This window comes from Dipodomys spectabilis, unplaced genomic scaffold (genome assembly GCF_019054845.1).
Source record: "Dipodomys spectabilis isolate Male_0828 unplaced genomic scaffold, ASM1905484v1 ptg000613l, whole genome shotgun sequence".
Taxonomy (NCBI): Eukaryota; Metazoa; Chordata; class Mammalia; order Rodentia; family Heteromyidae; genus Dipodomys; species Dipodomys spectabilis.
The window spans coordinates 45,862-60,000 of record NW_024871290.1 but is presented as its reverse complement, the minus strand read 5'-3'; the positions used below and the strand labels follow the sequence as shown (position 1 = coordinate 60,000).

The 14,139-nt window shown below is 58.8% G+C and overlaps 1 protein-coding gene across 1 annotated transcript in view; it reads right to left on the bottom strand.

Moving 5' to 3' along the window:
- Itpr2 (inositol 1,4,5-trisphosphate receptor type 2) overlaps positions 1-14,139 on the bottom strand; it is a 190,111-nt gene that overhangs the window by 143,250 nt on the left and 32,722 nt on the right. The window contains exons 3-9 of the mRNA XM_042671372.1: positions 10,981-11,096; positions 9,561-9,647; positions 5,629-5,787; positions 2,926-3,024; positions 2,356-2,439; positions 1,964-2,110; positions 421-516 (exon numbers count right to left, since the gene is read on the bottom strand). Coding sequence (XP_042527306.1) covers positions 421-516; positions 1,964-2,110; positions 2,356-2,439; positions 2,926-3,024; positions 5,629-5,787; positions 9,561-9,647; positions 10,981-11,096 — 788 coding nt within the window. The remainder of the gene's footprint in view (positions 1-420; positions 517-1,963; positions 2,111-2,355; positions 2,440-2,925; positions 3,025-5,628; positions 5,788-9,560; positions 9,648-10,980; positions 11,097-14,139) is intronic.

The following is a 14,139-nucleotide window of genomic DNA, read 5'->3' as shown; positions in this document are numbered from 1 at the left end:
GGTACGCCCACCACTCACGAAGCCCTGGTTCCTTGGGCTGAGCAGTAAACGATGCCCATGGCTGGGGAAAATCAGAGCAGCCTCACGCCGGGCGCTGGTGGCTCCCGCCGGCACGCCCAGCGACTCGGGAGGCTGAGATCTGGGGATCGCAGTTCCAAGCCAGCCCGGGCAGGGAAGCCTGTGAGACGCTTAGCTCCAGTGAACCACCAGAAAACCAGAAGTGGAGGCGTGGCTCAGGTGGGAGAGCGCCCGCCTTCACGGGGTCTCGGCCCCGCGTTCAAGCCTCGGTATCAGCACAAATGAAACTCACCACAACAAGATTCATAGTGTCAAACAAGGACCCAGAATGGCACTGGCAGCGACTGACTGCTGCCAACGCGATGTCTTCCAGAGAATTCGATGCCAGGAGGGTCATCTTACCTCGGCCGCCAGGTAGCTCCCTGTGGCCAGGTGTTTGAATCTGAACAAGCTGTTCCACTGGCCGGCGCCGCCGCGGCACGGGTCATGGTGGACAACCTGCGGGCAGAGAGGGCAGGCCCCGCTCAGCGAGCCCGCGGCCGGCGAGTGTCCAGCACCCGCGCGGCCGCCACACGGACGGACGGACGGCCGCTCACACCCCACGCGGCCGCCACACAGACAGACGGCCACTCACACCCCACGCAGCCGCCACATGGATGGACGGACACTCACACCCCACGCGGCCGCCACACGGACGGATGGACAGCCGCTCACACCCCACACGGCCGCCACACGGACGGACGGCCGCTCACACCCCACCCGGCCGCCACACGGACGGACGGACGGCCGCTCACACCCCACGCAGCCACCACACGGACGGACGGACAGCCGCTCACACCCCACGCGGCCGCTCACACCGTCAGCCCAGCTCCGTGGGAAGCTGAGATCTGAGGATGCCACGAAGAAAACCATCTCCAATAAACTATCCCCAAAAGGCAGGAGTGGCGCCGTGGCTGGAGGGGTAGAGCGCCAGCTGTGAGCCAAAGGAGCTCAGGGCAGCGCCCAGGCCCTGAGTTCAAGGCCCAGGACGGGCACCAAAATAAAAACGGAAAAGAAATATTAGAAAAGAAAAAGCCAGGTCTTGCACGTGCGCACACACACACGCACACACACACTCACACACACGCACTCACACTCACACGCACACACACACACGCACGCACATGCACTCACACACGCACATGCACTCACACGCACTCACACACGCGCACACACACTCACACGCACACACACACACGCACGCACACACGCACATGCACTCACACACACACATGCACTCACACGCACTCACACACGCGCACACACACTCACAAACGCACTCGCGCACACACTCACACACGCACATGCACACACACTCACAAACGCACACACACACACTCACACACACACACGCACTCACACACACACTCACACACACGCGCGCACTCACACACACACGCACTCACACACACACACACACGTGCGCACTCACACACACACTCACACACAAGCGTGCGCACTCACACACACACTCACACACGCGCGCACTCACACACACACGCACTCACACACACGCACATGCACACACACGCACTCACACACAAACGCACATGCACACACACGCACTCACACACACACGCGCACTCACACACACGCACTCACACACGCGCGCGCACATACACACGCACTCACACACACACGCGCGCGCACTCACACACACACTCACACACACGCACATACACACGCACTCACACACACACGCACGCACACACACACACACTCACACACGCACTCACACACACACACGCGCGCACTCACACACACGCACTCACACACACGCACACTCACACACACATGCACTCACACACGCGCGCGCGCACTCACACACACACTCACACACACACACACACTCACACACGCACTCACACACACACGCGCGTGCACTCACACACACACACGCACACACCTCTACTTCCCAGAGAGCTTTCGAGCTGGTGGCGGACGTGGCCGACTGGCGCAGCGTGGTCCGGAGGAAAATATGCTGCTGCTTCTCGTACTCGTCGCAAGTGAGGAACTTCTCCTGCTCCGCGTGGAACAGCCTGACCACGTCGCCCTGGAAGAGCAGGCCGAGGACACCCCAGTCCAGCACGGGGCTGGGCGGACCGAGCGCGAAGCCCGGCCCCGGGCTCGGCCCCGTGAGCTCCGGGCACCGAGCTGCTCGGGGAGAATCCACGGGGGCGTCGAGGCGCGGGGTCCCGCCGGCACCGCGAACCCCGGCACACCTGGGCTCGGCTTCCAGAACTCTATGAAGACCATCTTCGTCCCTCCCAGGAAAGGTCCAGTGAGGCAGATACTTACTCCTTTCAAGACGTCATCCCGATAGGAGCTGAATTTCATGAACAAGGTGATCTTCCAGCTGGTGTTGCAGTTAACCGCGTTCACCTGGCACGGAACCAACGGGAAGGTGAGCGGGAACGCTACGGGGCTGGCGCGGGGCTCAGGGGCGGACGGACGCCAGCCTTGAGCAAAAGAAGCTCCGGGACGGGCCCTGAGTTCAAGCCCCAGGACTGGCAAAGAAAAAGAGCATGTTCCTACGGGGGACCCACGGGGGGAAAGCAAAGGAAGGGGTCACACTGTCCGTAAAAGCACTGTCCTCATCCCCTGACTCGTGCGATGCTGAGCCTTCCACACAGGCTCACGCCGGTCATCCTGGCTACCCAGGAGGCCGAGAGCCGAGGACTGTGGGCAGGAAAGCCTGTGAGACTCTCACCTCCAATGAATCACCAAAAAAAGCCGGAAGTGGCGCCGTGGCTCACATGGTGTATGCACATACACATAGTACCGCCTAAGGACTGCTCACAAACAATTACTAGCTATCTACACATCGTTTGGATTACTAACTAGCTCACTTCGGATCATGGAACTCACTTCCTTGCAGCCCGGGTTGTCTAGGAGCTGGATGTTGCTGGCATGAAGAGGCTGCCCGGCGTTCACGGGCATCAGAACAACCTTATCCCCGACCACGATCTGTAATCAGGAAGAAATCGCCATCAACACACAGCGCAGCCCGGCCTCTCCGGACGGAGGCTGAGATCGGGGGATCGCAGTACAAAGCCCGCCAAAGCAAGAGAGTCTGTCGGCCGCTCATCTCCAATGTACCAGCAAAAGGCCGGGTGTGCAGATGTGGCTCCGGTGGTGGAGAGCTAGCATTGGGGAATAATAAACTCGTGGACACGGCCCAAGCCCTGAGTTCGAGCCCCAAGAACTGGGGGGAGAAGAGTAGGGAGGGAGGGAAAAGGAGAGAGAAAAAAGAGCAAGACAAGTACTCTCTGCTGCTCTTTGGAGTCAAAAGATGGGTAAGTAACGGCACCAGTGGCTCACAGCTATAATCCCAGCCACTCAGGAGGCTGAGATTTGCAATCACAGTTCAAAGCCAGCCCAGGCAAGAAGGTCTATGTGGCTCTTACTTCCAACAACTCATACATCCACCCAAAAGAAGGAGCTGTGGCTCAAGTGGTAGCACGCCAGCCTTGGGCTGAGGAGCTGAGGGACAGCGCCCAGGCTCAGAGTTCGAGTCCCACCACCGACCAAACAGAAAGGACAGGGGCTGGAACTCAGGCCTCGCGCCCTGGCGTGGCTTCCTTCACCAAGGTCGGCACTCAGCCTCTTGCGCCCAGCCTCCACGTCTGGCTTTTTGTTTTTTTGGAGATGAGAGTCTCAAGGCCTGCTCTGCTTGGGGGGCTGGGGTGTGCCCAAAATGGATGGACAGTTTCTGAATGACGGAGGGTTGATGGCCGTTCGTTCCCGTATGCTCACAGCACATGCCCCTTGATGCCAAAAAGGAAAACGCAATCGATCCAAGAAGGGCTTGTTGCTTTTCCTTAAGGAAACCAGCACAAGACTTCACGTGCGGCACACCCTGGGCTGGCAGGCGCCGCCCAGACCTTACTGCGGGAAGAGGGGCCAGGTCAGCCACCGCCACATTGACTCCTGCGCGTGCGTCCTGTGGGAGCGGACGCGTACTTCAGAATTCACTCGGAAAAGCAGCCTTACTGTGAAAGGGAGACATTTCTGTCACACCCACAGCACGTTCACGAAAAGGGAATCCGGCTTAACGGAGAACACTCAGCTGTACTGGGGTTTGGGGTGGTTTTTGTTGTTGTTGTTGTTGTCTGGTGCTGGACAGTTTAGGGGTTTGGTTTTGTTGCTGTGTTGTTCTTTTTTTACTGCCAGTCCTGGGGCTTGAACTCAGGGCCTCGGCGCTCTCCCTGAGCCCGAAGCCAACACTCTACCATTTGAGCCACAGCTCCACTTCTGGCTTTTTCTGTGATTAATCGGAGTGAAGAGTCTCCAAGACTTTCCTGCCCGGGCTGGGCTCAAACCCCGATCCTCAGGTCTCAGGCTGCTGCGTGGCCGGGAAGTGCCACCTGCTCATCCAGCATCGGCGAACTCGAAGAGCTGGGGACTGTCGAGCAATTATTTTATTGTATCACACCCCAGCTCACCTCACACCATTGATTCAAATATACAAAATCGGGCAAAAAAAAATCCTTTTTAGAACGACTTAAGTTTACTCTGTGGTCTGTAAGCATCTCCTGATTTCTGTTCCGCATGGCCGCCATCAGTAAGTAGATGGACAGCTATGATTCCTCGCCCAGGACCTGGTTCCTACAACAGCGCATAAAAGCCAGGACGTGATAACTACTGTGGTTCGGCCCGGTGTGCGGAGCTGTGACTCACTGCTCCGTAAACCCAAAGGCAAGAGCCGCTTCCTACACACACAGCTCCTGTTCAATCCTTCTTGACCAGACAAGGTCGTAAATTCTGCCTCTCTCTAAAAAAACAAAACCACGAATCAAAAACAGCTTGTCAAACACGAGAGCAGCGTCAGGGCTCTGGCGCGGCCCGTGGCTGAAGACGACTCGGTTCATTCCTTTCCTCTGGACTCTTTGTGCCGGTACTGAGACCTGAGCGAAGCATCTCGTGGGCTGATCTGACTCTTTGCTCTAGGTGCGAGTTCTACCACTGGAGCCACAAAGCCACTCGGGTCATTTTTGCTGGTGAACTATACAGAGAGTCTCACAGACTTTCCTGCTGAAGTTGGCTTTGAACTGAGATACTCAGATGTCTCCTGAATAGCTGGGATTATAGATTTGAGCCACTGGAGCCCAGCTCCCCACCCCCCCATCCCCGGTCCTGGGACTTGAACTCAGAGCCTGGGTGCTGTGCCTGAGTGTCTCTCTGCGTTTATGACTCGTGTCTTACCACCTGAGCCACGGCGCCACTTCCAACTTTTTCTGGTGGTTCATCGGAGATCAGGGTGTCCCGGACTTTCCTGCCCGGGCTGGCTTTGAACCTCGATCCCCAGATCTCAGCCTCCTGCGTCACCCGGATGACAGGCGGGAGCCACCGGTGCCCAACTTTAATCTTAACTGTGTGGGGTTTTTTTTTTTCCCTTTTCTTTTATGATTTCTGGGCCCAATCTGTTCTCCATGAATGAGTGCACTGCACCTAGTAAAATCCGTTCCCAGAAGGTAAGTCATGGATTGGGAACCGACAGCGTCCCTTTCCTTTGTGGGTGGTTAGGACCCGCCCCCACGGGCCTCAGTTTCCCCTGGGATGTGCACGCACATTGTCCCCCTCGCTCCGCAGCTTCCAGAAGGGGTGGACGTAGAACCAGGAGCCCTCGTTGCCGGCCGCGTCCAGGGACACCCGCATGGCGTTCTTCTCCAGCAGAGCGGGCAGCCGCTTGTTCACCGTCAGGTATTTGTTGCTTTTGATGTGCAGCAGCTGCAGGGAAAACATCGTCGCTCGGATCAGGTCTCCCTCCCCTGGGTGGCTTCACCCGCAAGTCTGTAACAGATCGCACTGGGCGGTGCGGGAGGTCAGATCACACTGGGCGGTGGGGGAGGGAGGTCAGGTTGCACCGGCCATGCGGGAGGTCAGGTCGCACTGGGCCGTGTGGGATGTGCCCTCTGTAGCTCACAGGCATCCCAGCTTCTGAGACCTGAGCAGTGCAGGTAGAAGCCAGCCCGAGACTCTATCTCCAGTGAACCAGCAGAGGCGTGGCCCAAGTGGTAAAGCACCAGCCTTGAGTGAGAAAGCTGAAGGACATTGCCAAGGCCCTGAGTTCAAGCCTCAAGACAGACACAGAAGGAAGGAAGGAAGGAAGGAAGGAAGGAAGGAGGGAGGTAGGGAAGAAGGAAGGAAGGAAGGAAGGAGGGAGGTAGGGAAGAAGGAAGGAAGGAAGGAAGGAGGGAGGTAGGGAAGAAGGAAGGAAGGAAGGAGGGAGGGAGGGAAGAAGGGAGGGAGGAGGAGGGAGGGAGGGAAGGATGGAAGGAAGGAAGGAAGGAAGAAAAGAAGGAAGGAAGGAAGGAAGGGGAAGGAGGGAAGGAGGGAAGGAGGGAAGGAGGGAAGGAAGGAAGGAAGAAAGGAAGGAAGTCTCAGCCTCCTAAGGAGCTAGGTGGTTTTGTTCTATAGGAGGAAGATATTTTCTTTCCTTCTTTTCTTCCTTCCTTCTTTCTCTCCTTCCTTCCCTCCCTTTCTCCCTCCCTTCCTTCCTTTTTTTTCCTTTCATGTCAGAACTTGGGCTTGAACTCAGGGCCTGGGCACTTTCTGTTAAGTTTTGCACTCAAGGCAGGTCCTGGACCACTCAATCCACGTCTCTATTTAGGATTCCTGTGGCGCGTTGCTGTTGTTGTTGTTGCTGTTGTTTTGCTGGCGCGTGGAGGTAAGTGTCTCACGGACTTTCCTGCCCTACACCGAGATCCTCTGCTCTCAGCATCCGGAGAGGCCAGGATGCAGCGGGAGCTGCTGGTGCCAGGCAGTGTCCTGAGGCCTCTCCCTGCGGGGGCCTCTCCCTGCGGGGGGCCTCTCCCTGCGGGGGGCCTCTCCCTGCGGGGGCCTCTCCCTGCGGGGGGCCTCTCCCTGCGGGGGCCTCTCCCTACGGGGGGCCTCTCCCTGCGGGGGGCCTCTCCCTGCGGGGGCCTCTCCCTACGGGGGGCCTCTCCCTGCGAGGGTCTCTCCCGAGGCCTCTCCCTGCGGGGGGCCTCTCCCTGCGGGGGGCCTCTCCCTGCGGGGGGCCTCTCCCTGCGGGGGGCCTCTCCCTGCGGGGGCCTCTCCCTACGGGGGGCCTCTCCCTGCGGGGGGCCTCTCCCTGCGGGGGCCTCTCCCTACGGGGGGCCTCTCCCTGCGGGGGGGCCTCTCCCTGCGGGGGCCTCTCCCTACAGGGGGGCCTCTCCCTGCGGGGGCCTCTCCCTACAGGGGGGCCTCTCCCTGCGGGGCCTCTCCCTGCGGGGGGCCTCTCCCTGTGGGGGGCCTCTCCCTGCGGGGGGCCTCTCCCTGCGGGGGCCTCTCCCTACGGGGGGCCTCTCCCTGCGGGGGGGCCTCTCCCTACAGGGGGGCCTCTCCCTGCGGGGGCCTCTCCCTACAGGGGGGCCTTTCCCTGTGGGGCCTCTCCCTGCGGGGGGCCTCTCCCTGTGGGGGGCCTCTCCCTGCGGGGGGCATCTCCCTGCAGGGGGGCCTCTCCCTGCAGGGGGACCTCTCCCTGTGGGGGGCCTCTCCCAAGGCCTCTCCCTGCGGGGTGCCTCTCCCTGCAGGGGCCTCTCCCTGCGGGGGCCTCTCCCTGCGGGGGGCCTCTCCCTGCAGGGGGCCTCTCCCTGTGGGGGCCTCTCCCGAGGCCTCTCCCTGCGGGGGGCCTCTCCCTGCGGGGGGGCCTCTCCCTGCGGGGGCCTCTCCCTGCGGGGGGCCTCTCCCTGCGGGGCCTCTCCCCACGGGGGCCTCTCCCTGCGGGGGGCCTCTCCCTGTGGGGGGCCTCTCCCTGCGGGGGGCCTCTCCCTGCGGGGGGGGCCTCTCCCTACGGGGGGCCTCTCCCTGCGGGGGGGCCTCTCCCTGCGGGGGCCTCTCCCTACAGGGGGGCCTCTCCCTGCGGGGGCCTCTCCCTACATGGGGGCCTCTCCCTGCGGGGGCCTCTCCCTACAGGGGGGCCTCTCCCTGTGGGGCCTCTCCCTGCGGGGGGCCTCTCCCTGTGGGGGGCCTCTCCCTACGGGGGGCCTCTCCCTGTGGGGGGCCTCTCCCTGCGGGGGGCCTCTCCCTGCGGGGGCCTCTCCCTGCGGGGGGCCTCTCCCTGCAGGGGGCCTCTCCCTGTGGGGGCCTCTCCCGAGGCCTCTCCCTGCGGGGGGCCTCTCCCTGCGGGGGGGCCTCTCCCTGCGGGGGCCTCTCCCTGCGGGGAGCCTCTCCCTGCGGGGCCTCTCCCCACGGGGGCCTCTCCCTATGGGGGGCCTCTCCCTGCGGGGGGCCTCTCCCTGCGGGGGCCTCTCCCTACGGGGGGCCTCTCCCTGCGGGGGGGCCTCTCCCTGCGGGGGGGCCTCTCCCTGCGGGGGCCTCTCCCTACAGGGGGGCCTCTCCCTGTGGGGCCTCTCCCTGCGGGGGCCTCTCCCTACGGGGGGCCTCTCCCTGCGGGGGGCCTCTCCCTACGGAGGGCCTCTCCCTGCAGGGGGGCCTCTCCCTGTGGGGGCCTCTCCCGAGGCCTCTCCCTATGGGGGGGCCTCTCCCTGCGGGGGCCTCTCCCTACGGGGGTGCCTCTCCCTGCGGGGGGGCCTCTCCCTGCGGGGGCCTCTCCCTGCGGGGGACCTCTCCCTGCGGGGGGCCTCTCCCTGTGGGGGCCTCTCCCTGCGGGGGGCCTCTCCCTGCATGGGGCCTCTCCCTGTGGGGGCCTCTCCCGAGGCCTCTCCCTGCGGGGGGCCTCTCCCTGCAGGGGGCCTCTCCCTGCGGGGGCCTCTCCCTGCGGGGGGCCTCTCCCTGCGGGGGCCTCTCCCTGAGGGGGGCCTCTCCCTGTGGGGGGGCCTCTCCCTGCAGGGCCTCTCCCTACGGGGGGCCTCTCCCTGCGGGAGGGCCTCTCCCTGCGGGGAGCCTCTCCCTGTGGGGGCCTCTCCCTGCGGGGGCCTCTCCCTGCGGGGGCCTCTCCCTACGGGGGCCTCTCCCTACGGGGGGGCCTCTCCCTGCGGGGGCCTCTCCCTGGGGGGGCCTCTCCCTGCGGGGGGCCTCTCCCTGCAGGGGGCCTCTCCCTGTGGGGCTCACTGTCAGGAGGCTGCGACTGTCTCCCTTCCTGAACAGCGTTCCAACGTATTATATATTTATTTATTTTGCCGGTCCTGGGGCTTGAACTCAGGGTCTGGGCGCTGTCCCTGAGCCTCTTTGTGCTCAAGGCTGGAGCTCTACCGCTTGAGCCACAGCCCCACGCCCAGCTTTTTCTGAATAATTCATTGGAGATAAGAGTCTCACGAACTTTTCTGCTCAGGGTTGGCTTCGAACCCTGATCCTCAGCTCTCAGCCTCCTAAGTAGCTGGAATTACAGGCGTGAGCCACTGGTGCCCAGCTCCAACTTATTTTTAAGTGTGTAAATAGTGGATATAAAGTGAATCCCCAGGACACCTGTATCCCCCACTGAAGAGCTAAGCCTTCTCGCTCAGATTGTTTCACACGGTCGGCACTCTAACCTCACGGATGGGTAAGCAATCCAGCCACCAAATAGTTACCTTTTTTAAGCAAAAACAGAGACTTACTTGGATGACGTTACTGTACTTCACAATTTCTCCCAACAGCTTCTTGTTCTCGGATTCGTTTTGCTTCTGCTCTAACTCAGCAGCATGCTATAAAATAATTAGCAAGTACTCAGCGCAGAAATACAGCGAAGGGCACAGAAACTAACCAGGAAGCAGACAGCTTTAGGAACAAGAATCAAACTAGAAATCTAATAAATAGACTATACCTTGGTGTGTGTGAGAGAAAGAATAAATAAATGATCACAGTGAACTTGCTCATTTTTCAATGTTTGCTAAATTCAGTGAGACATCGTCAGTCACTTTTACTCCAGAAACGTCAGGAAAGTCTAGTCTGACAAAACTCTCTTAGGAAGGAGTGTCAGACTACGCAGGATAGTGAGAATTACATATGCCTCGGGTTCTTCTTTAACTAAGAGGACCGTTAACGATGCAAAATTCAGTTCCATCCAACTCACACTTGGGGAGACTGGAAACATCGGTCTTTCTAGTTTGGTCTGTTTGGGTTTTGGGTGTGTGTGTGTGTGTGTGTGTGTGTGTGTCTGTGTGTCTGTGTGTCTGTGTGTGTGTGCACACGCCCACACAGGGGCTTGAACACAGGACCTTACAATATTCCTTCCCTTGTTTGCTCAAGGCTGGCTCTCTACCACTTCAGCCACAGCTCCACTTTGGGTTTTTTGCTGGTAAATTGGAAATTCAACATTAATGGACCTTGCTGTCTGGGCCAGCATTGAATCCTAATCCTCAGCTCTCAGCCTCCTGAGTTGCTGGGATTACAGGCGTGAGCCACCAGGGCCTGGCTACAAACAGGATTTTTTTTTTCCTGCCAGTCCTGGGGCTTGAACTCAGGGCCTGGGCGCTGTCCCTGAGCTCCTTTTGCTCAAGGCTAGCGCTCTACCCCTTGAGCCACAGCGCCACTTCTGGCTTTTTCTGCTTATGTGGTGCTGGGGAATCGAACCCAGGGCCTCGTGCGTGCAAGGCGAGCGCTCTATCCCTGAGCCCTCTTTTTCTGTGTTGATGTCACGTGAAGCTGTTATCAACGTTACGTGCAGCCGGGCCAGGATCCTTGATGTTTAAGTTATTTTTTTCTATCTCTTTCAGGGGGAAGAACTGAATAGATGTCAAGCGAGCTAGGAGCCGGACGCCGCGTTCCGACGGGGGCTTCTGCTTCCTGCTCTGTGGGAGGGAAGGCTTGAATTCACCGGGCACGCCTTTCCCCGCAAAAAGACATCCAGAATGTGTCTCAACGTGCCAAGCGAGAAACGACCCCACCTGACCCTCGAAAACCACAGCCGGTTGTTAAAATGACATCTCTCTGCCCTGGGCACATGGCAGACGCTGGAAAGCTCTGGAAGGGTGTGTGATCTGTACAGACACGTCTCCCTCCCCGCCAGCTGGCTCGGCGGCGTGGCCGCGCCCCTACCTGCAGCTTCTTCAGCAGGGCGGCCTCCGTGTGGTTGCCTTGCTTGGCCTGCTTGGCTTTCCAGTACTGCTTCTGGGCGGAGTAGCGATTCATCGGGCACACCTTGAACAGGCAGTCTGCAAGACAGACGGAATGCCGGAACTCAGACAGGCACCAAACACACCCTGGCCCGGCGGGGCAGGGGCTCGGAGGGAGAGCCCTCGCCCAGCATGCCTGAGGCCCTGGGCACCACAGACACAGAAAAGGCCTAGGATCGGCACCAAAGCAAAAAAGAAAAGAGAGGAAGGAAGAGAGAAAGAGGAAAAGAAGAGCCAGGCGCCGTGGCTCACACCTGTCATCCCAGCTACTCAGGAGGCTGAGGTCTGAGGCTTGTAGTTTGAAGTCAGCCCAGACAGGAGGAAAGTCCCCGTGAAACTCTTATCTCCAACAAACCACTCAGAAAAGCCGGAAGTGGCGCTGTGGCTCAAGTGGTAGAGCGCCAGCCTTGAGCACAAAGTAGCTCAGGGGCAGCGCCCAGGCCCTGAGTTCAAGCCCCAGGACCGGCAAAAAACAAAAGGCAAATACAGAAATGTACTCTTCACCTGACTCGTGTATTTGTTACCCCTTTGCATATCGCCTTTATAATAACAATTCTAAAAATAGGCAAATGTTATCATAAACACAACCTGGCCGGTGTCTCTGAGCAATCTACTGTTTTTTTCCTGCCGATAGCCATTTAGCTATTTGGTGCCTTGTAACCCTGTCTCTTAAACCAGCACAGTAGCCAGGCACCAGCGCTCACGCCTGTAATCCCAGATTCTCAGGAGGCTGAGCTATGAAGATCATGGTTTGAAGCCAACCCAAGCAACCTATCGCCATTAAAAACTACTCAGAAAAAGCCAGAAGTGGCACTGTGGCTCAAATAGTAGAGCGCCAGCCTTGAGCCAAAGAAGCTCAGCAACAGCGCCCAGGCCCTGAGTTCAAGCCCCAGGACTGGCAAAAACCAAACTACACTAAACTAAACAAACCTAGCACGGTCGTAGGCCTTTTCTACAAAGAAAAAGGTTAAAGGGCTGGCCAGTTAGGAATCAGCTCAATGTCACTTTTTACTTGCATTTGGCTTTACTTATTTTATGTCGTGCTGGGGCTTGAACTCAGGGCCCGGGCGCTGTCCCTGAGCTCTTTCACTCAAGGCTGGCGCTCTCCGACTTGAGCCACAGCTCCACTTCCAGCCTGTGGCTGGTGCACTGGAGTTAAGACTCTCATGGACTTTGGTGCCCGGGCTGGCTTTGAACAGCCATCCTCAGCTCTCAGCCTCCTGAGTAGCTGGGATGACAAGCGTGTCCCTGAGGCTCCTTGTGCTCAAGGCTGGCGCTCTACCGCTTGAGCCACAGCGCCACTTCCGGCTTTTTCTGTCTGTGGTGCTGAGGAATCGAACCCCGGGTTCATGCCTGCGAGGCCCGCGCTCTACCCTGAGCCACCTTCCCCGCCTCCTCCATTGCTTCTTAACTGAGGCACTAACGCAAAACAAAGTTGAACCTTCAGACCTGAAGCCAACGGTTTTGCAGAAACACAGACGTTCAGGCAATGTCGGAATCCAGCGCCAGGGTGATAGTGACAGAACCTGCATTCCTTTCCAAACCCCCGCACAAAGAAATGTGAAGCCCCCGAGGATCCGCACCTGCCCCATCCAGAAAGGGAGCGAAGCCGAGGGCTGGGGCTCGCGCCCGCCACCCCAGACACCCAGGAGGCTGAGAGTGAGGACCGCGGCTCAAAGCCAGCCCGGCAGGAACGCCTGTGAGACTCTCATCTCCAAGGAACCAGCAAAAAGCCAGACGTGGAGCTGTGGCTCAGGTAGTAGAGCGCCAGCCTTGAGTGAAAAAGCTCAAGGGCAGTGCCCAGGCCCTGAGTTTAAGCCTCAGGACCAGCACACACACAGACAGACACACAGACACACACACAGACACACATACAAACACACACAGAGACATACACACACAGACACAGACATACACACAGACACACACAGACACACACACAGACACACACACAGACACACAGACACACAGAGACATACACACACAGACACACACAGACACACACACAGACACACACACAGACACACAGACACACACACAGAGACATACACAGACACACACACAGACATACACACACAGACACACAGACACACACAGACACACATACAGAAACACACACACACACAGACACACACACAGACACAGACAGACACACACACACAGAGACACACAGACACACACACAGAGACATACACAGACACACACACAGACATACACACACAGACACACAGACACACACACAGACACACATACAGAAACACACACACACAGACACACACACAGACACAGACAGACACACACACACACAGACACACAGACAGACACAAACACACACACAGACACACAGACACACACACACAGACATACACACACAGACACACACACACACACACACAGACATACACACACAGACACACAGACACAGACACACACACACACACACACACAGACACACACACACAGACACACACACACAGAGACACACACACACAGACACACACACACACAGACACACACACACACAGACAGACATACAGACACACACACACAGACACACACACAGACATACACACACAGACACACACACACACAGACACACAGACACACACACACAGACACACACACACACACACACACACACACACACACACACACAATTTCTTCGGGACAGTGTCTCCCTCCCTCTCTTTCCCCCAGTGCTTCCTTCCCATCTCTGCCCACAGCTGTAGCTCATTTTCCACCTAGTGTCTGTGAAGCACCATGAGTCTCGTGGGCTCTCCCGCCCGGGCTGGCTTTGAACCGCCATCCTCAGATCTCAGCCTCCTGAGCAGCTGGGCTGACCGGCGCGAGCCGCCGGCGCCCGGACACACAGGCTCCTAACGTGGTCAGTGTGGGCCAAGAGCACCCAACATGTGAAAGTCCCCTTAGTTCTGAGAGGCTGCGTAGCAGAGCGAGCAGCATTAGATCGCGTTCTGGGTTCATGTTACAGCAGGGCTGCGTGCCCGAAGGAGGAGGAGAAGGAGCACTTTTCCACCTGGCTGGTCCAGGACCAAAACCGCATTTTCCTTCAACTGAAAGGAAA